Below are 25650 nucleotides of genomic sequence, written 5' to 3' on the forward strand. Positions count from 1 at the left end.
GTTATTTTATCTTTTATGCCATGTTTTTGCTGTATCTTTTCTATGTTCAGATACATAGTTATTTACCATTGTCTTACAGTTGCCTACACTATTCAGTGCAGTGACATGCTGTACAGGTTTGTAGTCTGGGAGCAATAGACTATACCATGTAGCCTAAGTGTGTTGTAGAATTTACCGTCTAGGTTTGTGTAAATACACTCTAGGATGTTTGCATGATGGATCGCCTCGATATGCATTCTCAGAACGTATCCCCATCATTAATCAACACAGGACTGCACTTCTTTCGGTATATTTTAATAGTTACAGAAGATTAACTCCTAAAGTTATTTATGTTTTCATCACTAGATCTCAGTGATATTTCTGCTGAGACTGGATACAAAAGAGTATGTGGGGTTCTCAGAAATTTACACAGTCTTTATGAAATTTATCTGCAGGGTCTTGACTTTAGTAACTCTGGTTGTTGGTATATTAGAAATAATCTATTCTTAGTTGGAAGAAAGGTCTGCACTGTCTTCACTGATGTGAACTACAATTATGCTTGCCAGATGAAAAAAAAATCATCTGCTAAGAAGTGACACTAGGCGTTTGCAAATGTAAAGCGAGATTTTTTTTTTTTAGTCCACTGAGAGATCTGGATTACAAATGCAGCTCCGTAAATGTAGTTGTCATAAATGTGCTTTGAAATGGCAGTAACTGATTGTTTCTATCACATCGACAGCCTCAGTTAAAAGCTCCTAAGGGAATTTAACTTTAAACAAAGCCTGTTGGAGGAATGACAAAAATGCTGCACTCACTAATTAAATTTAAATTTACAATAGGAACACGACTGAAACTAAAATTCCAAGGGCTTGCTGGAGCAAATACAGTGAGAAAATTTTACTCTAAAGACTAGACAAATATTGAGCCTTTTACAATATTTCACCTATTACCACCTCCTTTTGCTCATTGCTATAAGGTAACAACATGCCCACTACCCCCTACCATTTCCCTTTTCCAAACTTAAAATTTTGCAGAGGCACACACACACACAAAGCTGAAAGTGGACTGGGAAAAGGGATTCACTTACAGAACTCTTAAATGTCAGGGCAGAGCTGAATGAATGAGTAGTGGATCCTGTTCTCCACAGCTGCCCTAAAATAGGTTCCTTCAGCTGATGACCTGGCGCAGGCATCATATTTAGCCTGGGGCTCCTCCGGTGGATGAGGCTCTGCGAAGTGGTTACTCCAAAGAACTGGACACTGGAAAGGTCACCAGGCCAAGAGCCACTTATCTGCCTTGCCCAGCCTGTATCCTAGGAGGGCTGGTAGGGTGTCCCCTGCCTTTTCCGACCCAAATTACCCACGCCCCTACACACTTCCCCACCCCTTCCGCGCAAAGGCGGAGAGACCCTGGCCCTGGGTCAAGCCTGCGGCAAAGCAGCCAGCAGCGCTCCAAATATTAACAGAGAGCCGCGGGCTGCAAAAGTCTGGCACTGGAGCCTTGGATAGCAAAGTGAAAGGACCACGGAGCGCGTGCGTCCTCGTGCCTGGTGCACCTGCTGGTCCCCCGGGGGGCGCTGCCTCAGCAACCACCGTCGCCGCCCAGACTGCGGGAGCCGCGCCCGGGGCAGCCTGGAGTGGGGGAGCAGAGATGAGCAGCAACTCGGACCGCCAGTGTCCTGTGGACGGTAACGACTCAGCGCGGCTGCGGTTTTTGTCCTTAACCTCCCTCGTCTGGGTTTTAATCTCCTTACTTTTTGACCTGGGGACTAGAAGTTTGCTTATTTCCTTGTAAAGCGGCTGGGGTGGGTAGAAAGTCCCAATCTTCATGGATTTTTTGCTCCATTTTCTGTGCCTGAAAGGTTATTATTATTATTATTTAGAATCAAATGAGTTAACTTTTATAAAGCGCAAAGAACCGCGCCTAAGACATAATGGGGGTTTGTTAAATAAATGCGTATTGAGATTTTACTGCTTGGCGAACTGCCGCACGTTTCCCTGGTTAGACTGGAAGTACCTGCCCTGTAAAAAAGATGATTTTGCTTCTTTTTCGGGGACAAGGACAGCATCATCTCAGTCCTTTCACCTGCAGCCAGCTATTCTATAAACAGGGGTTAAAAGCGGCTATCTTCATCTCAGAGTAGGTGATGCCCTTAATGTTCTTTGGATCAGAGCTGCGGATTGAGAACGGGGACCTTAGTTGTTTAAAGATCGTGTACAGCAGAATTCCTCCAAGCTGTCTTTATAACTCAGGTGCCACTTAGTTCTATTTCTGTAAAATAATAGTTACTCCTTCTTTGAAAGGTTATCATTATTGTTATTCAGGTATTCTCACTAACTAGTTGTTGTACCTGGAGTGATCCTCCAGGAATAACTCCTCTTTGTATCAATAACTTTTTTGAATTGTGCTGAACACAGCTTAATGAAGTCTCAAAGTTGAAGCTCTCTGGGGGCATCTGCTCAACAGGTAGGTCAGGTAACTCAGCTAGGGTTCCCTGCGGATCAGTCATTTTCAGGGCTGGGAATTTTGCACAGTAGTTGGTGAAGCAGAAACCATTTGGCTGAAAGAAACATTTCACCTTTTATTGTCCCAGGGAGAGTTTCCAGCATAACTGTCCTGAAGCTCTTTTAAAAAAAACTTTAAAAGTTGTGTTATCGTTATTATTTTTATATATGGCATAAAACCTGGCACTTAGAATAGTGGTTACCAGAGGCTGGGGAGCAGAGAGGGCTGTAGAAAGGTAGGTCAATGGATATAAAGCTGCAGTTAGGAAGAATAAATTCCAGTGTTGTATTGCACAGTAGGGTGAATATAGTTAATGATAATGTATATTCCAAAAAAGCTAGAAGAGGATTTCAATGTTCTCATCACAAAGTAATGACAGGTGTATGGTAATTATCCTGATTTAGTTATTAAACAATGTATATATGTGTTGAAGCATCACATTGTATCCCATAAATAGGTACAATTATGATGTCTCAATTAAAAACAAAATAAAACTTAAAAAGAAGAAAAACAACTCACACTGAAAACTTCTAAGGCCTTTTGTCAGACTCTTATGTTTCTAGGGTCAGCACATACTTATTTAAATATTTGGCTAGGCTGGGCATGATGGCTCACGCCTATAATCCCAGCATTTTGGGAGGCCGGGGTGGGCAGATCATTTGAGGTCAGGAGTTTGAGACCAGCCTGGCCAACATGGTGAAACCCCACCTCTACTAAAAATACAAAAAATTAGCCGGGTGTGGTGGTGGGTGCCTGTAATCCAGTACTCCAGAGGCTGAGGCAGGAGAATCGCTTGAACCTCGGAGGCGGAGCCTGCAGTGAGCCAAGATTCGTGCCACTGTACTCCAGCCTAGGTGACAGAGCAAGACTCTGTCTCAAAAAATAAATAAAATAAAATAAATATATGGCTATTTGAGAATGGATTGAAAAGTATAGATTATTTAGGAATCCTAATAATACAGGAGACTTCTTTATGTGAAGGAAGGATGGTTAGAATAATTTTATCTGGCCTTAACCCTACTCTTGTTTTGTTTTTAACCTTAATTCTTGTTTTAAAGCCATATAGCATAGCCTTCAGAAATATGATAGAAACTTTTTTTAAAAAACAACAAAAAAAACCAAGGTATCTACTTTTCTTAGATTAAGCATGTACCTTGTAACAAAGCATGTCTGTAGCTTGTGGTGACTTTGGTAGCTGAATATATGATTTATAAATGATAAAGTTTGAAGTTTGCCTTAAATCTGAATTTCTGAAAACACCACAATTCTTGGGTTGCTCTCTGGTTATTCTTGAGCAGGTGATAAGGCAGCAACACACCTAATTATGCCAAATGCTTGCTATGGCATCTTAAAAGAGTACAAGAGAACTATCTGTCAGACTTAGTAATCCTCCAAGTATGTATGATGAGATCCTGAAGGTAACATTGGATTAGTATGTTAAATGATATCTTGTCTTAAATTCTCTTGTTGAATATCTGTTACAGACCTATACATTATGGAAGAATACCATAGGGAATCCTGTTGCAGATAAAGAATTCTTATTCTGCTCTTTATGCTTTGATATCATTTATGATCTTGCTGTAGTACATGCAAGAGAGGTTTAAGCAATTAGTTACATCATATTCAAATGTTCGTTATATTAAAAATGAATGATTCTTCAGACTCAAATAATGTTTTTTTCCTCTATCACTTGAAATAATAGCACAACTTTCCATTCTTCCTGAATAGCTTTGATTCTTGTTAAAACATGTTTAAAAGAGAAGCAAAATTCTAGTTTTCATGGTGGGTCAAAAATTTGTTGTTGAAATGCTGGCTTTTATACCATTATAAGACTGGCATGTTGTAATAACATTGAAATCATGACATTTGGGACCAAAATTTCTGTATTTTTTTTTTTTTTGCCCCTCTCTTGATTTTCTCTTTTTCTCTGCGAAGTTTTCATTTTTTATTTACTTCTTATCATTTCAATGAAACCCCCAACAGGCAAAATTCATCACTGGGTGCATGGTCCCTACTATTGCTGTGCTGAACTACAAATACTATCTTATCTAACCTTCATTAACAAGTCAATAGGGATACTATTATGGTCTGCTTTTTATTTTATTTTATTTTTTATTTTAAGGAAACCAAGGCTTGGAGAGGGTAAAGATCAGCTCTGGGCATTAAACCCAGGGCTCTAACTCCAGAGTCCCACACCCCTACACTCCTAACACCCAATCCCTGGCCCTGGCCTATGTTACAGAATATGGGCCAGTGACCTGGAACAGCCTCCTTTGCCTGCCTCTGCTGGGACCACAGGAAGAATGCTGGAAAAGACCCTGAGATGTGTGTGGCTTTAAGTTCCTTGAAATGACAGTAGCATTCTTTCCTCTTTGAGTGGGAAGGATGGGGAGAAAATCTGTCAGTTTTGGAAGGTTTGCACTCATGGTAGGGCTGGATGTGGCAGTCCTGAGGAGGCAGCTCACTGCCCCTCTCAGGGGCATGTATATATGCTCTGCTGTTTGGTTGCTAAGGATCAAAGCAGCTTGGCTCTGAGGGAAAAGGGCAGCACCCCATGGGATGAACTCTCTATAACAGCCCTTCTCTTGGGGTAGGTTTACTGATTCTGTTCCTCTCAGATCATGACAGATGAATCCATTTTATAAGGCAGTACCCTGGGAGCAGGCAGACTCACCACAGCTGTTCTCTTGTTGGTAACCGCAGGAAGGAATGAAGGAGAAGAATGCAAAGTAAATACTCTAGCCGACAGCCTGTTCAGATTGGGTCTCTGGATAAGCGATTTAACCTCTGTGAGCCTCAGTTTCTTAATTTGTAAGGTAGGGATAAAAATATCTACTGTTTAGGATTATCATGAAGATTAGGGATAATATGCACAATGCATGGCAGGTAGTAGGTTATAAATAGACTTATTATGTTCAGAAAATTGTATGTGAAAGTTAATGAGGTTATTGAAATGTGTTAGCACCATGTGATTTTATAGGAAGAGCCCATGGTGATGTTCACTGAACTCCACAATGCTACCAAGAACAATCTCATATTCACCTATTGATGAAGAATGTCCACCAGCTGCATGATTACCCCATACTCTATACATTTGGTCTGCTGCTGAGTCTTTGTAATTTGGGCTTTCAGTTTTAGGAAAGAATGAGTAGTTAATTTGCATATAAAAACAGGAGAATGAATTAAGAGTCCAGGTGATTCACAGGGAGGTGATTTTCAGAAAGCATTTTGGTTACTGGCGTAATGGAGTTTCTACCACAGATGCTTCAAGATTTTTATCTCTGTTCACTGGTTTTTCTAATGTATTTGACAAAGGCTGTATCGCCCATATCATCATTCTTTTTTACATGCTTGTAATTCTATATATCTATTTCTTGCCTGATGTCTATGAGGGTGTGGAACACATCTGTCTATTTACTGCATCCCCAGCATCTAGCAAAGTGCCTGGCACATAGTAGGTACATATATTTAACATGTGTTTGTTCAGTAAACTTATAATGAATGATTTAGAGAGTGACAAGAATAATGACAATGCATAATTCCTGAAATCTTAAGTTCTTTTCACCTTTGCATTTAAATCTGAAGTTCATATTCACTTTTGCCTCCTTGAAGCTGTTAGTAATAGTAAAAATTAGTAACCATTTACATATCAAACAAAGAGGCATTGTTTGGAACATCTAAATATCTAATAGCTGGATGGCTAAAATAAATTATGGTAGAGTATAGAATACTATGTGAATGCATTTCATGTGTGGACAATGACTACACATTGCAAGAGGTTCTCGGTGGCTAGACAGCAAAGAATAGGGTTTGTCTCTAGGTAGATGGGATTGTGAATATTCCTTAAATTCTTTTGATTATATTTCTGATTCTTATGTAAGGAATTTGCATTGCTTTTACAAGGAGGGAACACAGTATAAGAAGTATAAACTATGTATATTATAGATCACTTATACTGTACCACCTGTCACTAGGCACTTAAGGTTGTCTTCTCAGCTAATTTTCTAAATTTGCCCTCCTCTAACTCTTTTTGAACGTTTCAGTAGTTTCCAACCTCTCAGCATTCCAAAATTGCATAATTGAGTTAAAAGAGATGCGTCATTTAAAAAGAAACTCAAAGTAGGAAAAAAAAAAAGTTAACTCGAATCCAGTGAGTAAGAATATTAATTTTTCAGCATGTTGCCACGTTAAATACATTGCTTTGCTGTAAATCATAGTTAACTTTTGGTTTCATTTCTGCTTTTGGCTTTTCCTTTGTTATGTAAACATTTTCTGACAGTTCATGAATACCTCCTTTGTAAGTGTTCCCTAATTGTTTCACATGTGTGCTTGAGGTGTTTGCAAGGTGGCCACCATTGAATATCATTTCTTTATCTGCAAAGGCAGCTCCAGGAATGAGAAACTTTGTAAAGTAAGATGGCTTCTGATATGGTTTGGCTGTGTTGCCACCCAAATCTCATCTTGAATTGTAGTTCTGATAATCAAGACATGTCATGGGAGTGACCCAGTGTTTTTATAAAGGGCAGTTCCACTGCACACGCTCTCTTGCCCACCACCATGTAAAACATGCCTTTGCTCTTCCTTTGCCTCCCACCATGATTGTGAGACTTTCCCCAGCCATATGGAACTGTGAGTACATTAATCCTCTTTTTCTTTATAGATTACCCAGTCTTGGGTATTTCTTCATAGCAGTAAGAAAATGGACTAGTACAGCTTTTCACTCTTTTTTTAAATTAACATTTGGGAATAGAGGTATGAATGAGTAAACTTTTAATATTATACATTTATATATATTGCAAAAATTTTACTGTTGGTTCTACACTGTTTCTGGGAGCATATGATATTGTTTTCTAACATCTGGTTGCTTCTTTGGTTTTCTGACAGAAGTGGAATTCAGGGTCCCTTTTTCCAGGATCCACCAGCCACATTACTTTTCCTTTCATGTAGGGAACTCTTTTTCACTCTTAAAGGAAAGCCCTACTTCATTTTTAATATTTTCCCTCATAGGCACTCTGATAAACTTGTTGAGTGCTCTTGAGACTGTCTCCTTGTTGTTATGCAGCCCTAATATATACTCCTCCTCTTGAAGAAAGAATAAGAAGTCCTAATGAGAAGTCCTAATCTCTTGATTTGAAGGCAATACCCCTATTGGATCCCACTTGGGGATAATAGGTATGGAATGGGAAAAATCCTGAAAAAAAAAAAATCTCAAAAATAGAATCTGTCCCCACTAAATCTGCTGCTGACACTCAGGGGTTTTAGAACACCCCTCTTCTCTCTCCTCCCCACTTGGCTTTCACCATGAGCTTCTGAGAATTCCTGAGGGTCTCTGCAACTCCATAATGGTGATTCTGTTTTCTGTTTATTAAACTTTTTTGAATTATGAGGGATGCATACATACAACACCTAAATATTATTTTGTACGCTTGTAACCACCACCCAGATGAGGAAATATAATTTTGCCATTGTCTAAGAAGACTCTTCTATGTGCCCCATTCCCAGAGCTCTTTTCTCCCCTATAAGTAACCAGCATCCCGATTTTGATAGTACAGTTGGCCCTTCCTAGCTGCAGTTTCTGCATCTGCATATTTAACAAACTGCAGAAGGAAAATATTTTAAAAAAAAATAGAAATAAAAAACACAATAAAAATAACAAAAATAAAAACAATACAGTATAACGACTTACATAACATTTATGTAGTATTAGCTATTATAAATAATCGAGATGATTTACAATATACAGGAGGATGTGCGTAGGTTATATGCAAATATTATACCCTTTCACATAAGGGACTTGAGCAGCCTCGGGTTTTGGTACCCATAGGGGACCTGAAACCAATCCCCTGTGAACACCAAGCATTGACTGACATTACTTTCTTGCATTTTTAAAATAGTTTTACCATTCATATATGCATTGCTAGTTATAACAATTTAGTTTTACCATTTAAAAACTATGAGATGTCTTTTTAATGTATAGATTCTCTCTCGTTCTTTTCTATTCTTAAAACTTACCCATTGAAGAACCTGCGCCATTCAGCTTATAAAACTGACAATCTGGATTTCACTACTTTTGTGCTCACGGTTCAACATTTTTCCTAAAGACTGCCTCTTAGTCTCTTTTCTGTTGCTTATAACAAAATTCCCTAAACTGGATAATTCATAAAAAATAGGAACTTATTTCTTACAGTTCTAGAGGCTGGGAAGTCCAAGGTCCAGTAGGTGCATCTAGTGAGAACTTTCTTGCTTGTGGGGATTCTTTTCACTATCCCAAGGTGGTGCAGGGCATTACAAGGCAAAGGGGCTGAGAGTGCTAATGCACAATCTTAGGTCTCTTTTCCTCTTCTTATAAAGCTACCAGTTCCCTTCCTATGATCACCCATTAATTCATTAACTCAATACTCTATAAATGCTTTCTCAAAGATCCAGAGACTTCACAATCCAATCACCTTTTAAAGGCCCCACCTCTTAGTACTGCCACATTGGGAATTCAGTCTCAACATGAGTTTTGGAGGGGACATTCAAACCACAGCACCTTCTTTTTAACTCCAGTTTGTACCACCCTAGCGTGTCCTCCTTCTCAGTCCTTGACTGCATATGCTAAGTACTCTATTAAGTAACAGCTATAATGAGGTGAGGTGACACACCATATTGGAGTCCAGGCTCTACCAGTTACTGAAGTGTAGGCACTGTGGGCACTGAACTATGTCCTTGGGCATGCTGCCCAAATTCTGAGGTCCAGCTTCCTTATCTGTAACTAGTAACAGAGCCTGCCTTACAGAGTAGTGGTGAGGATGACACGAGATGATACCTGTAAACACTTAGCACTGCCTCATGCTGTATGTGCTCTCTCTATATTAGCTGCTGTTATTATGATTATCATTGTTAAGTAGAAAGAAGTGGCAGACTACATTTGTGACTGAAGCTCCAATGTATTCTATCAACTCCATTGTCCCTGGTTTTGTCCACTGTCTATCTTATGCTTCCTGCCAGGAGCTCTAGGCTGTGAGCTTGCACACAATAATATTGATTGGGACCCAGAAGCTCCATTCAGGCTGGATGCAGCAAAGCAATCAGAATTGTCTAGTCTTCTCTGTATAACACAGTTGTGGTGAGCAAACAGTTACAACATGAATTATTAGCATAAAGCTAACCCCATGCTGAGAAGTTTGCATTCTACCTCAACAGGCTCCAACAGCACTGTTTAGGTCAGAGTCCCCTCCTTCAATGAAGCCCCTTTGTCAGACATTGCTATCCCACCCCACTCCCCCATCCCTTGGCCTTGCCCTGTCCTCTTCTCACCAGCCCAAGTTTGCTCTTGTTGTGTCCATAGTTTGTTTTTTATAATGCAAAACTGCATAGTTACTCCTGGGGGAGGGTCTTGCTTACTTCTGCAGAAACTATGGATACTGTAAAAATTAGCGGTGAGAAATCAACACCTTGTCTTTTGGTGTGCAGAAATGGCTCCGTATTGCTTCTTCTTTTGGATATATCTAGTCCTCTTGACTACAGTACATTCCTTAATCTAATCCTTAAATTCCAGAAAAAAGTATGAAGTCATTTTATGTATTGGGCTTCTTATTAGGTGATCAAGTATTTTATTGAGCTCTTCACATTCAACTCTTCAGTTCTTGTATTGGTTTCATGAACCATTATAATGATTGGTAAAAAAATGATGTTCTCATTTACCAACTAGTTCAAATATTAGTAATTTTCATTGTGATGCATTATGGGGCAGTTTTACACACTTTTATATTTTAAGCCTTTTGTTGATGTGTATTTAGAATTTTTCAAATTTATTGCTAGTCTGTTTTTGATCTCTTTATTAATTTTCTGGCAATTATTTCTTTTCTCTGCCAATAGTAAAATATTCACATTCATTAAATTGCTTAGAAATAAATACTAGTTTAAAAACATAGGCTGGGCAGGGTGGCTCATGCCTATAGTTCTAGTACTTTGGGAGGACAAAGTAGGAGGATCACTTGAGGTCAGTAGTTAGAAACCAGCCTGGGCAGCATGGTGAGATCTCACCCCTATTAAAAGTAGATATATAAAATTTAATTTTATAAAAAATGTATGAAATGAAATTTAAAATAAAAATGTAAATGCTGTCTTATTTATAGTAGATTGAAAGATAGTTTATATAGAAGTCTATTTTGTTGAAAAATAATCATCTGTTTATACATATGAAACTGGAATTGAAAATATTTACACCTAGGAATTAAAAGTAGTTGTGGATGATTGGGTGGATAATGGAATTTTTCTTAGATCCATTCACTTGTCTGTATTTTCTGTAATTAGTTTGTATTGTTTCTGTCAAAAAGAAAAAAAAAACTTGGTGTGGATGGAGCTTTTGTTTTGCTTAAATGCTTTTCTCACTTACTTTAGGCCAGGCTTTTTAGCTTTATCCATCTGGTTTGGTTTTCATCATCTTATACAGGCATGAATGTCATTCTATTGTTTAAAAAATTCTTACATTGGAATCTAAAATGTTTTCTAATTAATCCCCTATTGCTGGATACTTAAGTTATTTTAACATCTTTACATCATAGATAAGACAGAAGAAAAAAATAATTGGCTGGAAATAAAAATATAGAAGCAAAAAATGGAAGAACACTGCAATTCTGGAAAAAGATTAATAATGTTTTAAGGCAAAATGAGGAGTTAGAAATTTGCTAAGGAACACGCCAGAATTACTAATCCCTGGAAATCAGTGACTGGAAATACTTATTTTTACAAATGATCATCTTGACCAATTTATATTTGGTTAAGTTAGTATTGAACAAATACTAGGTGCTTGTCAGGAGAGCAAAGGGGAAAAACAAAGTTTGAGCATTATTCTGATATAGACTGAGGCTTGGATTCTGACTCTAATAGCAATGAGCCATCAGTTCACTCCCCCCATATGATAAAGGTGATAAGAAACAACACTGCTTACCTCCTAGGGTTTTGTGAGGGTTGATAGAGAATATATGTTAAGTACCTGGCATAATAAGTATTTTCTACCTTCCTCCCTCAATAAATATTTATCACATTGAATTATATGTATACATATGCATGAAAATCTCTGGGGAGTATGATTTTTAATAAGGATTAGTTTAAATATATCCTCCAAACCAAATAACAAATGCAGTGTATAATGAGGAAGGGACACCTTTGACTTTTATCACTCATAATATAATGTAACTGAAAAAGGGCAGTATCAAAGATTCTTTCTGCTCAGAATGGAAACAGCACAGATAGAAAATATGATAGAAAGATAAGTGTAGGAGATAAATAGATTAGGTTTTTTTGGCTACTGATGAAGTTATAGTGGTTGAGGTTGGTATCTTCCTGAAGCTGTGCTCAGATTCTCTCTCTCGTGGATTTAGGGAACTGAACTTGGTTCTGCTGCTGTTGCCACCACCTCTTTAAGGACTGTCCCTTCAACAGGTGCTGCAGACTTGCACAGGAAGGCAATCACAGAGATCACCAATATGAATTTTTGCCTGATGCTAATTTTTGAAGAGTATATCACAAAGTTCTCATGAAATGGGATTGTCCCAGGGAAGGCATTTTCCTTCTCCAGCTGGGCTTCATCTCAGGTCCCCATATGCGGTTCAGATACTCTACTTAATGTTGTCTGATCTGTGACTACTGTGGTTGTGGCTCTTCAAGTTGGAGACAGACCGTAGAAAGTGTTGTCCTCACACCCACCAAGATCATATGGAATGCATCCCTACTGTTCCCTTCCTGTTCCTTATTGGCAGTGGAATAGCAGAATTTTGTAGACTAAGACATGGAAGCATTTGGAGTTGGATGAACACATAGGATATTTAGAGTTGAAGGACTTAGACAAGTGGGATACCAGTTGTCTTTCCACAGCTCTCTCACTGCTAATCTCTTAAAAACCAAGTAATTAAAATTTTTATTTAAAAACTTAAAATATTTACAATAGCATAAAAAATAGTAACAAACCCAATGAAGGAGATTAAAGACTTATACACTAAAAACTATAAAATATTGCTAAAAGAAATTAAAGACACAAATAAATGAAGAGACATACTGTGTTCATGGATTAGAAAATTGTATTAAGATGTCCATGCTACCCAGAGCAATGTACAGATTTAACACAATGTTTATCAAAACCCAAATGGCATTATTTTTGCAGAAATATAAAAATTTATCCTTAAATTCACATGGCATTTCAAAGAATCTGAAAAGCCAAAATGATTTTTAAAAGAAAAAGAAATTTAGAGGACTCACACATTCTGATTTGAAAACACTACAAAGCTACAGGAATCAAGAATGTGGTACTAGCATACAGAGAGACGTATGGATAAATGGAATAGGATAGAGAAACCAGAAATAACCCCTCACATATACAGTCAAATGATCTATGATAAAGGCCAGAAGACCACTCTATGGAGAAAGAACAGTCTTTTCAATAAATGGTGCTGGGAAAACTGAATATCCACATGCAAAAGAATAAGGTTGGATCTTTTTATTATACTGTATATAGAAATAAACTCAAAATGGATTAAAGATGTAGTGCAAGACCCAAAAATATAAAATTTCTATCAGGAAACAAAAAGGGAAAGCCTTATGACATTGGATTTGGCAATGATTTCTTGGATATGACACCAAAGCACAGGCAACAAAAGCAAAAATAGACATCAAACATAAAACCTTTTGTGCACCAAAAGACACAATCAACAGTGAAAAGGCAATCTATGGGATGAGAGAAAATATTCTCAAATTATACATCTGATAATATTGTGAATAAAGAACTCCTACAACTCAAAAAAATTGTATCACTCAACTTAAAAATGGGCAAAGTACTTGAAAAGACTTTTCTTCAAAGATGATACACCAATAACCAACGAATGTACGCAAAGATGCTCACTGTCACTAACATTAGAGAAATACAAACTGAAACCACACTATCACCTTACATCCATTAAGATGGCTACTATAAAAAAAAACCCACCACCTGAAAATAACAAGTGCTGGAGAGTATGAGGGCAAACTGGAGCACTTGTACACTGTTAGTGACATTGTACAATGGTGTAACTGCTATGTAAAATAGCATTAAAAATGAAAAATCGAAAAAATAGAAATAGAACTACCATATCCAGCAATTCTACTTCTGAGTATCTACCTTAAAAATTGAGAACAGGGTGAAGAGAGATTTGCACACCAATGTTCATAGAAGCACTATTCACGATAGTAGAGAGGTGGAAGCTACCCAAGTGTCCATCAATGGATGAATGGATATACAAAATGTAGTGTATACATAAATGGAATATTATTAAAAAGGGAAGAAATTCTGTCAGTGCTATGATGTGGATAAACCTTCATGACATTATGCAGAGTGAAGTCAATCACAAAAAGACCAATACTATGTAATTCCATTTATGTGAGGTATTTAAAGTAGTAAAATTCACAGAAACAGAAAACAGGATGGTGATTTCCAGTAAGTTGCGAGGGGGAAGGTGGAATTATTCAGTGAGTATACAGTTTCAGTTTTAGAAGATGAAAATGTTTTGAACATCTGTTTCACAATGTGAAACATTGTTATATATGTCCAAAAAAACAGTGAATATACTTAGCACTACTGAGCTGTACACTTAAAAATGGTTAAGATGGTAAATTTTATTATTCATGTTTTACCACAATAAAAAATACCTAATTAAAAAATAAGTATTTTAAGGATAGAAAAGTGTGTAAAACTATTTAGAAACTTCCTTGTCAAACTGTCTTAGTCTATTTTGTGCTGCTGTAACAGAATACCACAGAATGGGTAATTTATAACAAACAATTTTATTGGCTTACTGTTCTGGAGCTAAGAAGTCCAAGATTGAGCAGTCAGCATCTGGCGAGCCTTCTTGCTGCATCATTCCGTGATGGAAGGTAGAGAGGCAAGACAGCAACAGGAGGCCACACTCTTGCCTTTGTAACAACTACAACCCCCACCCATGAGGCTGGAGCCCTCATGACCTAATTACTTTTTATAGTATTTGAAGGTCCCACCTTTTAATGCTGCTACGATAGCAATTAAATTTCAACATGAGTTTTTGGAGGAGACAAGCATTCAAACCATAGCAGTCCCTGAACAAATTTATCATTTTTTTGTTGTATTTTGACATTGCTAGACAGCACTGATCATAATGTAATATTTTCTAAAGAGTAGAGATGTGTCCAGTTGTTTATTTGTCCCTTCACTGAACAATCTCAGATTGCTGTTCTTGAGTTCTTATATATTTTTTTTTATACTGTTGCCATCTCCCTCATCAGGGTCTCCCAAGAAGGTCAGTGATATTTTCTTCCTTCTCTTGAATTACAGTAGCATCCTTAATCACCACTTGATGCTTTTGTGTATTGCATTTAACAAGCTTGGTCATTGTTTTATCTTCTAGTTTTTTAGCCCAAAAAGGTTGGAATTACATATAGTGTAATTTAGGTTGTCTCTGAAAATGTTAAGATCTACTATAAGAGTTTAAGTATCTGTTACTTTCACATTGTTCTAATTTTTGGCATTCTTCTGTATTCTTGCATATGTTCTAGTTATATGATTTTGTCAGATAAGAAGCTTGCATACAAAGTGTATGTAAATGAAAATATTTTTATGTAAATGTATACAAGTATAATTACAATTTATGCCCATGATTTGGAAAAGCTGATAATATTTTATTTCTCAAGAGATACACATATAAACAGAATTGTGAGGTAAGTCCCAGTTAAAAGGAATATTATAGCTTTCTATTCGCTTAACTGCACTGGGAATGTGATTGATCTCTAACCCTTAGGGAAAAGGATAATGCCTACGCTTTCTTTCCTTACTTTCTCCATTTTCACTGCTCTCATAAGCAACACCACTAAGAGTCCATAGTACAGCTCAAAAGGGGGTGGCCAATTATGTTTCACTCTTTTTTATACTGCATGTAATTTTTTAAGAGCTTTCTTGAGGTCTAATTTATATTCCACAAAATTCTTCAATTTGAGAGTACAATTCCATTTTTAACAAATTTACAGTCATTTAATCCTCACCTCCATAAAATTTTAGAGTACAGTCATCCCTCAGAATCTGCAGGGAGTTGGTTCTGGGACCTCCTGTGGATACCAAAATCCTCCACAAGATGCTCAATTCCTTTATATAAAATGGCATAGTATTTGCATATGTATTAGTCCATTCTCAAACTGCTATAAGGATATACCTGAGACTGGGTTACTTATAAAAGAAAGAGGTTTAATGGACTCACAGTTCCACATGGCTGGGGAGTCCTCACAATCATGGCAGAGGCAAAGAAGGAGCAAAGGCACATCTTACATGGCAGCAGGCAAGAGAGTGTAGGCAGGGGAACCGTCCTTTATAAAACCATCAGATCTCCTGAGACTTATTCACTATCATGAGAACAGCATGGGAAAAACCCACCCCCATGATTCAATTAATTCCCACCAGTTCCCTCCCATGACACATGGGGATTATGGGAACAACAGTTCAAGATAGGATTTGGGTGGGGACATAGCCAAACCATATCAGCATATAACCTGTGCACATCCTCCTGTATATGTAAATCATCTCTAGATTACTTATAATACTTAATGCAATGTAAATGATATGTAAAGTTATACTATATTTTAAAAATTGTATTTTTTATTGCACTGTCGTTGTTGGTTTTTAAAAATATTTAATATCTTAAAATATTTATTGAATCCATAGATGTAGAACTCAGAGGCAGAGGACTGTGATTTCATGAATGTATTTAAAAAATTACTGTGCTTTTCTTCTGCTGCCTTTGTGAATATCTCTTCCTTTATGCCAGCAGTGTCTGGCTGTGAAATATTCTGATCTTTGTAAGTAGAATGCAAAGAGACAGGCAGTTACTGTTTAGATTCAGGCAGTCAAAATAGGAGTTTCACAGCAAAACAATAATTTTATCACTCCGGCTATTGCCTTGGGCTTTCTACATTCTTTTATTTTCCCTTTAACTTAACCAATTTGCCTAGAGAATCAAATTACAGAGTTTTTTTCCTGGTGCAGAAAAGATATTTTTGTGCACCTTCAACGGCTATCCATGAGGTTAGCGTCAAGAAAAAGTAATATTTAATGCAGGCAAAGTCACTGAAAAAATCTCCATTTCTGGCATGAAGTGAAAATGAGAAGAGAAAGAAGGATTAAGCAAGAGGGGAGAGTGCAGAAATGCACCTTCTTGACTTCTTATTACTTGGGATGGAAGCAGGGGTGGAGAGACAGTGCATGGTTATATGGTAGTTTTATGGAAATACGGTAAGCAACAACATAGGCCTTTATCAGCTTCTCTTGGAGGAGATCACCTTGCAGACTTATCAAAGCCAAAGTGATGGCTCACTAAAGTAGGATGGAGAGGGAGAGCCTGCATTGATCTTTTCAAGGGGTGGAGATGATTCAGAAAAGCCTTTCTGTCCTTCAGAGGAAGATAGATTAATTGAGTACCCTTGGTCCTCCCAATGGGCTTTCTCTGATGAGGATGAAGGCAAAAGCTATGGGATGCATTTGCTCTACTGGGGAGCCAAGGAAGGATGGGGCATAAGCCCAGAAATGTCTATACCATCACCAAAAGCTAAAGTGAGACCACCTCATTCAAGAGAACCACAGTCTCTGACTAACATGAGAGATAAGAGGCCATGAGTATGCATCCCACATGACTGCCAGGTGTGAATGCACTAAAGATGTAGACAAGTGAGATTGCCCAGGGACAAAGGTACCAGTCAGTGCACACTGCAGTGATCCAAGGACTCCACCACTCTTCCTCCACTCTGAGGTTGAGTGAGACATTCTTTTCTCCCCACATACCTACAAGTCATCAAGAAAAGTATTAGGAGAAGTGGAAATCTGAGATATCAAACATGTTTACACAGTTAAACAGAACATTGCCTAAACGAACTGTTCAACTTATTATATATCATGTTTTAACCAAATTGGACTAAATAAAATCAGTGTTGTTACCTTTTTTTCAGCAATGTGGGCTCATGTGGAAGATTAATTAAAGAACATAATAAGGATACTATATTTTTTTCTATATACCCTAGTGTCATAAAAATAATAGCACCACAACAGGCTTAAAACAAATGGAATTGACTGCTTCAGCTAGTGCCATTGCCACTGGCACTGTCTTTGGAGAAGTGCAGTTGCCAAAGGTAAATATGTGCAAAGCTGGGCCTCAGGCCTCTGAGTGGAGAGTCCTGTGATAAGTAAGTCTCAGTATATAAGTTATGCATTTTGTAAAGAGGGAAAAGAGATGGGTATCAAATGTCTATCAGTCATATTATAATTTAAGCCAAAGTATTCATGCATTCATTCCAGCCTACAAACTCTTTGTTTAAGGAAAATAATTTACAGAGATATTTGAGATAAAATTGCATTTATATACCTAAAGTTGGCCTCATGGGCCTAAAGACTACCTGCTCATGTACTCCATCACTTCCTTCCCTGAGCTATTTCCATGAAGGTCCTGGACGATTTTAGAAATTTATGGTTCTGAAGAGCACTAATAAGGACCACTTTTAGAAATGGTAGAATGTGATCTTTGTTAGTTACGTAAATAAGAACTTAATTTTAAAATTAGGCTTTAGCCATAGAATCATCGTTAGAGTGACAAGGTGTTTTGTAGAGCATTATTTAACTGAGAGTATCATTTAACCAGAAAGGTTAAAGTACTTGGAGCCACAGAGCTACTTGGGGGCCAGAGTCAGGGCTAAAACTCTCACCCCAAACTCCAGAGAGTTCCCTTTTGTGCATATCACCAGGGAAGGTAATTAAAAGTAGGAAACAAAACCTGTAAGATACTGATCAAATCATACTTGGAATTTATGTGTGTTTCTGCCAGCATCTGAGATTTTTTGGTGTAGTGCTAATAATTTCAGCATTCAGGACCTTCTTCATGTTAAATATTGTAGAGCAACTATCTAAATTACTTGATGACAAGCAAGCCACTGTTAAATATTAAAATCTATTATGGTTAAATATTAAAATCTATATGGTTAATACTACACCATTAACCATCTTAAATTTCCACACTTCAGTTTTTGCCCCTTTAACAGACAAAAGTCAAATCAAAGTCCTTCCTTTGCTGATGTTGTTAGCTGATAAGACTATTCCCATTTCAGCACTCTGTCTGTATGCTGTGTTGTTTGATCTTCTAATACTTTGTATTGACTTACAAAATCAATAGAGACTTAGTTGGTATTTTATGACATATCTGATTTTTCAGATGCTATGTGGGCTGAAAAATATACCCAAGCAACATATTTCATTCATATGCATTTTCATCATGGTATATTCTGTCGTGACACTCAGTTTTATTTCAGTACCTAATTTGTATGATGCAGTGATAGAGGATAAAGAAAATTTATGAAAAATTGGATTTCCTATTAGTCAGTAGCCTTATTTTTCAAGTTGACGGCACAAAAAAAGAGAATTCTAGAAAGTAATTGCGGAACATAAGTTTGATGACAGTTTTGCCCAAAATTGTTCAATACAATATGTCAGCTTAGCATTTAATTGTTCTTTTATTGTTTCATGTGTGTTAGTTCAATCTTTCTGGTGAGAGAGGCTGCATGGTTTAGTGGAAAGAGAAGAGATGTTACAATTGATCATAATTTGAATATCAGCTCTGCTATTTACTATATCAGCTATGTGACCTCCATAGAGTTAACTAACCTCTCTGATCCTCATTTCCGTATTTGTAGAACTGGGTATACTTGCCTTATAGGGCGCTATGAATATTTGTCCAAAAACTTGTAATATAAGTGCCTAGTACAGTGTCTTTCTGGTCCATTAGGATTCAAAAAATAGTAGGTATTTGTTAGATTTTTCAGAATCAGACTCTGAATCAAGAATTAGAGTGTGGGTAGTTACTTTGTAAGGTGATTTCAGGGAGACAGCCAATAGAGGATGCATAATAAAGTAAGGTATTTATCACTGTGGGTAACTAAAGCTTAATCCTGCTGGGTAACTCTGGGAGTTAATGAAGACAGACATTAGTGTTACCGCATGTGAAGAACAAGAAAGTTGGCTATTAATACATCAGTTTCTATCACTTATTGGTTGAAGGATGCTCAGCTATGGGTATTTATTTTCCGGAGCTTCACACTTGGCATGTAAGTGGGCAGAGCAGGTTCTGACCAAAATAGGCTGCAGGCAAAAATATGAGATGCTAACATTTGGAAATTAGAGAGCCTGTGCATGGAAGAGACACCTGAAGAAACACTCTACTCCGTTTCTGTTATTTTTTCAACTGATGAACTTTTGTTTTCTTGGCTCCCCATGCAGGGGCATGCTGAAACCACCTCATACTTGTTCATTACAAGTGTTAAATATTCAGAAATGTTGTGAGCTAGTTTTAAAATTGGCCCTGAAATTAGCCATGATCGGGGTCTTTACACCATAGAAATAGGCGAATGCTACCAATCAGAGCCTTTTCTTCAGAAACCAATTTATCAGTACATATTATTGTCCTTATCCCATCTCTTTCCATAAATGGAAAATAGGGGCTACAATCATAGGCTTGAGAATCATATAGACCTATTCGAATTTGATATCTGATACCTTCTAGCTGTGTAGCCTTGGGCAAGTTACTTAATTTCTCTCAGTTTTAATATCCTCATTTATAAAACGGGGATGTTAGTATGTAACTTGCATGGCTATTGTGAAGATTAAATACAGTAACATATGTGCAGAACATTATAGAATATGGAATATATTATAGGAATTAGACCTTACACAATTGTAATAGGAACTGAAGAAGAAAACATTCACAAGGAAGAATTGGAAATCAGAGAAAAGTCACGGATCAGCTTCCTCAGGAACTGTCAAGAATGGCCAAGTTGGAGCTTGTAGGAAAATCTGGAAATCCAGGCATGTCCAATTGCCAAAGTGTAGTAGTGAAATGGCCTGGAGAAACTTTTTCTTGTGTTTGAATGATATCCCTGGGATCAATAACGAAGTATCTAGATGAGAAGAGAAGAGAGTGAGGAGAAACTGCAGTATGCTGGCATGTCTGTATCTATCCATTACAGCATATGACCTCAGAGAGGCTGGGCCACTGCTTCACTTCTGCCAGAGTGTGGAGCCAAGGGCCACAGAGAATACTGGATTAGGAAACCACCCCAGAGGGCAAATCAGATCCTATTTAATATGTGAAGTTTGTGCCAGCGGGATTTCAGAACTGCTATGAGACAGTGATTACCCTCTGCCTCCTATTCTTTCCTGGGAGTGTCTGCAGAAATTATCCTGGCCTGCATCACTATTGTATGTTTTGTGTGACATCTGATAACTTGTGTTTTTAGTTTAGGGGGTCTCTGGACCAAGAACATAACTGAGCAGTCTTGTCTGTCTATAGACAAGACACAGACCATGATATTCTGGACTTCAAGCCTAATTCTATAAAGAGGTAAGATTTTGGAAGGTCCTTGTATGGGAATGAGGATATTTTGTGGATGAGAGGAATATGAATAATTTTGATCAGAGACTGGACTATGATAGATTGCAAAATTGGTTTCAGAATCCTTTTTTCCTAGTATGCTTACCACTTTGAAATGTGACACTGCTCTCTGTCATCAAGAGGTGAGCTTTTTTTTTCTTCTCTATATCCTTGAGTCTGGCTGCTTTTGTGACTTGCTTTGACCACTAGACAGCTGAAGTGTTATTTATGACAAATCATCTGAGATCTCAAGAGGTGCTGTAGCTTTTGCCTTCACTCTCTTCAAAGCTGGTATTACTTTGTGAGGAAGACAAGTCTTATCTCTTTGATAATAAAAGCCTACATAGAAAGACCTAGCCATCTCAATCTTCCTGGCTGAGCTGAGCTCTGAGCCAATGCACAGGTTGGATGCAGTTGTGTGAGTGAGCCCAGGCAAGACCAGCAGAATTACCCTGAAGCCATTATGTATGTTGGTGCTGCTTTAAGCTATTAAATTTTGGGTTCATTTTTCGGTACAACTATAGACAGCTGATACACCCTTCAAGTAGGTTTTTTTTATGCTTTACTTGACCAGAGTGAGTTTGGTTGTTTGTATTTTCAAAGAGTTGTTGTTTTGTATAAATGTGCTGCTGTTTACAAAGGACCTATAAAAATATGGCATAGAGTAAGCACTAAATAAATGCTAGTTATGATTATATGAAATAGGTTCTAGATGCTTACAAGAGGTGGAATGTAGATAACACTTAGTGGATCTGGTGAATCTTTAGAAGGGGTTACACAGGCTTCAAGCAATCTCTGTGTCATCAAGCCTTGGTTTTCTCTCAAATTCAACATGAGGACATTTGCTAACTGATCTGTAAGTGCTTGTAAAGCTCTAAGATCCCAAAATCTTACACATAATTGGCCAAAAACATCCTTAGCCCATATCCTATATCTCAGTGAGTTTCAGCTAAGTAATAACCCAGGCCAGTGTCACTATGATCTGTTAGGCAGTGTTCTGCAAGTACTTCACTTCTCAACATGACAGTAGCAGTGAGATGTGCGGGTATTCCCCAGGGTACCTGCATTTGCCACTCCAGTGGTACAATCTATAATGTAGTTTATGTTACTGTGGTGACTCCCAGGAAGCTACAATTTTTAGGACGTTTGCTCCAATTTTATGTAGAGGTGAAGCTGAATCTCTGTGGCATAAAGGGATGAGTTTCAGCCTCACCCTCTTCACTACTTCATTGAGCAATTCAGCTCTGGCCCCAGATTTGCAAACCCTACTCAGCAATGCATTTTTCTTGCAGGTAACAGTGTCCTCCCTCCATAGAAGGCAGTTTGGACCATCTGTTTTAACTTAAATGTACCCCTTGGAAAGGCTTTACTGCCATTCCAATGAGCTTCTCAATATGTACTTGCCAATCACATTTAGTAACTCTAAAGCAATTTGGTAAATACAGTTTTCTGTATCTGAAGGTGGCCACATGTGAATGTCACAACATGTGTATTGAGAAGCAAGAGAGCTGAGAGTAACTGACCCCTGTTCACCTGGAAAATGATTCACCAAAGCCCTAAGCAGGAGGCAGAACTCTGGGCAAAGATAATCCCCATATCAGAGTTAATCAACAGATGATGCAAATGAGGCACCCATTTATAGCATTTATTTAAATTTTCATTTAAATTGCTGGTTAAATGGAATTCATTTAAAATCCTGTAGTCAACACTTGAGCAAATTGGTTTTAAAACTATATATTAATTGTAGCACATTGCGATTTAATACATACTTCTAAGATAATTGCTTATTGCTTTAGGAGTACAAAAATGCATCCAAATAGTTTAGTGTGGTTGATAAGACACAGAAAGCAATATCTTCTTGCTTGCCTTTTTTTGGAAAAAAGTAGAATATGGTAATTATTAACATGGCATCTGGAATCAGGCTGCCTGGCTTTGAATTCTGGCTCCACCACTTACTAGCTATGACTTGGACAATTCTCTTTCTCTAACTTCAGTTTTCTTATCTATAAAATAGAGTTAATAAAGATATCTTCATCATAAGGCTGTTATGAGGATTAAATGAAATAACCTATATAAAGTGTATAGCCCAATACCTGGTCCATTGTAAGTATCCATTACATGTTAACCATTATTATTTTATAAGTGCAGTTATATTTGTTTCATTTATGCCACACTACAACTAGAAAAGCTACTAGAGAAGATAGAATTACTTAGGTGGCTTGTGTCAGTGGCCTGCATTATATTTCTTTTTGGTAGCACTGCCCTGGACTCTTTTTGCTATGACTACACTATACACACTGACCTCAAGCATCCAGAATTATATATGGGAAGAATGTTAGAGAAAAAACAGCATATTTATTGTCTGACAGTAACTGGTTGACCTCCAAGTTTTGGAAAACAGTATAAATAGATGAGAGACTCTGAAGCTCAAGAGAGTATACTTAGTAAGGTGTGTCTAGTTGGTTTTAATTTTCATCAGTTGGAAATGGCTAAAGAATCCAAGCTACTCAGAGTATTCATGATGGCTCTCTAGTTTCACGGAGTGCAGAATGACTCTTGCTCACCAAAAGGGGGAGTTTATTGAGAATATCTTAGAAAGCTTACAGAATTAGAGAAAGATAAATAATTAGGTCTTAAATAAGACAGGAACCAAGGTGACTCTGGAGATCTGGAAAACTTAGAACTTGGAGATACCCACAAAAGGGTATTTAACTGACAGTATTACCAAGACCATGTCCTAGGGGAAGGGTGGTTCTAGTTGAGATGCTAGTTAGGCCAAAAATGCCCTCAAGTGAACAAGCAAACTAAAAACAGGCCTTCTCTTTACTCAGCCCTGAATCTCAGAAAACACAGAAGTTACCATTAAAGCAATGAGTGAAACCTGGTGTTTTATTAATGTATATAGACAAGAAAAGGATGAAGAATAAGAAAGGACAAACAGCCAAGATGTCAGAGGAGGAAAATGCCAACAGAAACTGTGACTATGGGGGTGACAGTGGTCAATGAAGAGAAGAAGGAAGATACAGCTCCCGAGGAAAATACTGCTCTGTGGTGCAGTAGCTACTGCTGAGCCACATTAAGGATATGATCGAGTAAAGTGCTCCAACCTGGGACTGAAGGACAGGGATAAAATTTACTAAATGGGTATGCTAAGTCAAATTTTTTTCATGGAGCCCAATTGCATAAGTTTTTTCAAGCTGAATTTGTACCCATTATAGAAGTTCAAAAGATTTAGAAATGGGTTGGTGGGTGGAGGTGGTTTGGAGAGCTGCCTTATTAATATGACAATCTAAGATATACAATTGCAGCACATCATGCCCCTTACCAAGTAATGTTTACTCAAGCAACAGGAGTAAATGTCTCTGAAAAATCTACTCTCCTGAAAAGATTAGGTTATCTAATTCCTGGCCTTGTGCCCAATGAAAGAAAAATGTTACTGAAATTAAAATAAGCAGAGTTCATGATGTACTATGTATTTATCGGCTATTGGTAGGACACTGCCAGCTATTTTTCTGGCTGTTTCAGAGACTCCCTTCTGAGGAGCACGTTCTCTCAGAAGCTGGATGGTGTTTATGAATCTGGCTCTTTGGTTCGTGGGGGTGCCTTGGTGTTTCAGTAGAATCAGAATTATCGGACTGGTATCTGGGATTCTAACACAAGATAATCTCATAATGTAAAACTCTGGGTAATGGGAACATGTTCCCTCCCAGAAATATTACATGTTCATCTGTGCTTTGCAAGAAAGGTGCTGATGCACAAAGTGATTTTCTCCCATCTTATTCTGTCACTTTTTATCTAATGATCATTTTTAGAACATAGACTTACTAGAGGAGAGAAAAGCTGTTTATCCATTGACAGTTGTAGAACTCTTTGCAAAGATATGGGATACCTGGCTCAAATTCAGTAACAGTATTGTAGGAGACAGTATAAAACAAAATGTAAACCTACCATCCTGTCTACTATTTAGTTCATTTCCTCCCTCTCCCTGGCCTGGATTATTGCCATCATTTCTCTCTTCCTTCAATTCTTGGTTTCCCACCTAAACTTTATACCAGTCCCACTTCATCTTTCTAAGGCAGTCTTCTTATCCCATCAACAGCTTTCAGTGGCCTCCTATTGCCCACTCAGTAAATAACAACTGAACTCCTCAGTTTCTACTGAAGTCCCTGCAAGGTTGGTCTCCTTGCCTCCTTCTCAAAAGCTCCTTCCCTCATTTACAGACCCTGCCCCTTGGACAAACAGAAGTACTTGAGGTTCTTAGACACACACAAACACACACACACACACTTTTCTGCCTTAGTCCATGTTGCTTTTTCTGTCATGAATGTCCATGGCATGAATCTTGTTTCTGTGTCATCATGACCAATTCCTATGAATTTGTCAAAACGTTGATCTTCCTATGCCCCAGCCACACATTTGTCTAACTTGCTTTTCCCCAGCATTCCCCAGATCAGTATAGGGGGTTCACTAGTCACCATCTAGTGAAGGGTCTCAAACCTAAGAATTACTTTAAATTCTTTTGCTTTCTTGACCCCTACACATCCAATCTATCAGCAAGTTCTTTAAGCTTTATCACCTAAATATCTCCCAAGTTGCAGCACTTTGCTCCATCTCCTCTGCTACCGTCCAGACCAAAGTTCCCACTATCTACTGCCTGGACTTCTACAGCTGCGACCTAAGCAGTCTCCCTATTTCCACATCTGTCTTTTGACAGTTCGTTCTCTAC

At 37.8% G+C, this 25650-nt stretch overlaps 1 protein-coding gene across 1 annotated transcript in view; it reads left to right on the plus strand.

Moving 5' to 3' along the window:
- The first annotated feature begins 1588 nt into the window (after window positions 1–1588).
- Window positions 1589–25650, plus strand: part of GADL1 (glutamate decarboxylase like 1) — a 169762-nt gene continuing 145700 nt past the window's right edge. The window contains exon 1 of the mRNA XM_003256803.2: window positions 1589–1666. Within this exon, the coding sequence (XP_003256851.1) occupies window positions 1630–1666 (37 nt within the window). The 5' untranslated portion in view covers window positions 1589–1629. The remainder of the gene's footprint in view (window positions 1667–25650) is intronic.

Source organism: Nomascus leucogenys, chromosome 4, assembly GCF_006542625.1.
Source record: "Nomascus leucogenys isolate Asia chromosome 4, Asia_NLE_v1, whole genome shotgun sequence".
NCBI lineage: Eukaryota > Metazoa > Chordata > Mammalia > Primates > Hylobatidae > Nomascus > Nomascus leucogenys.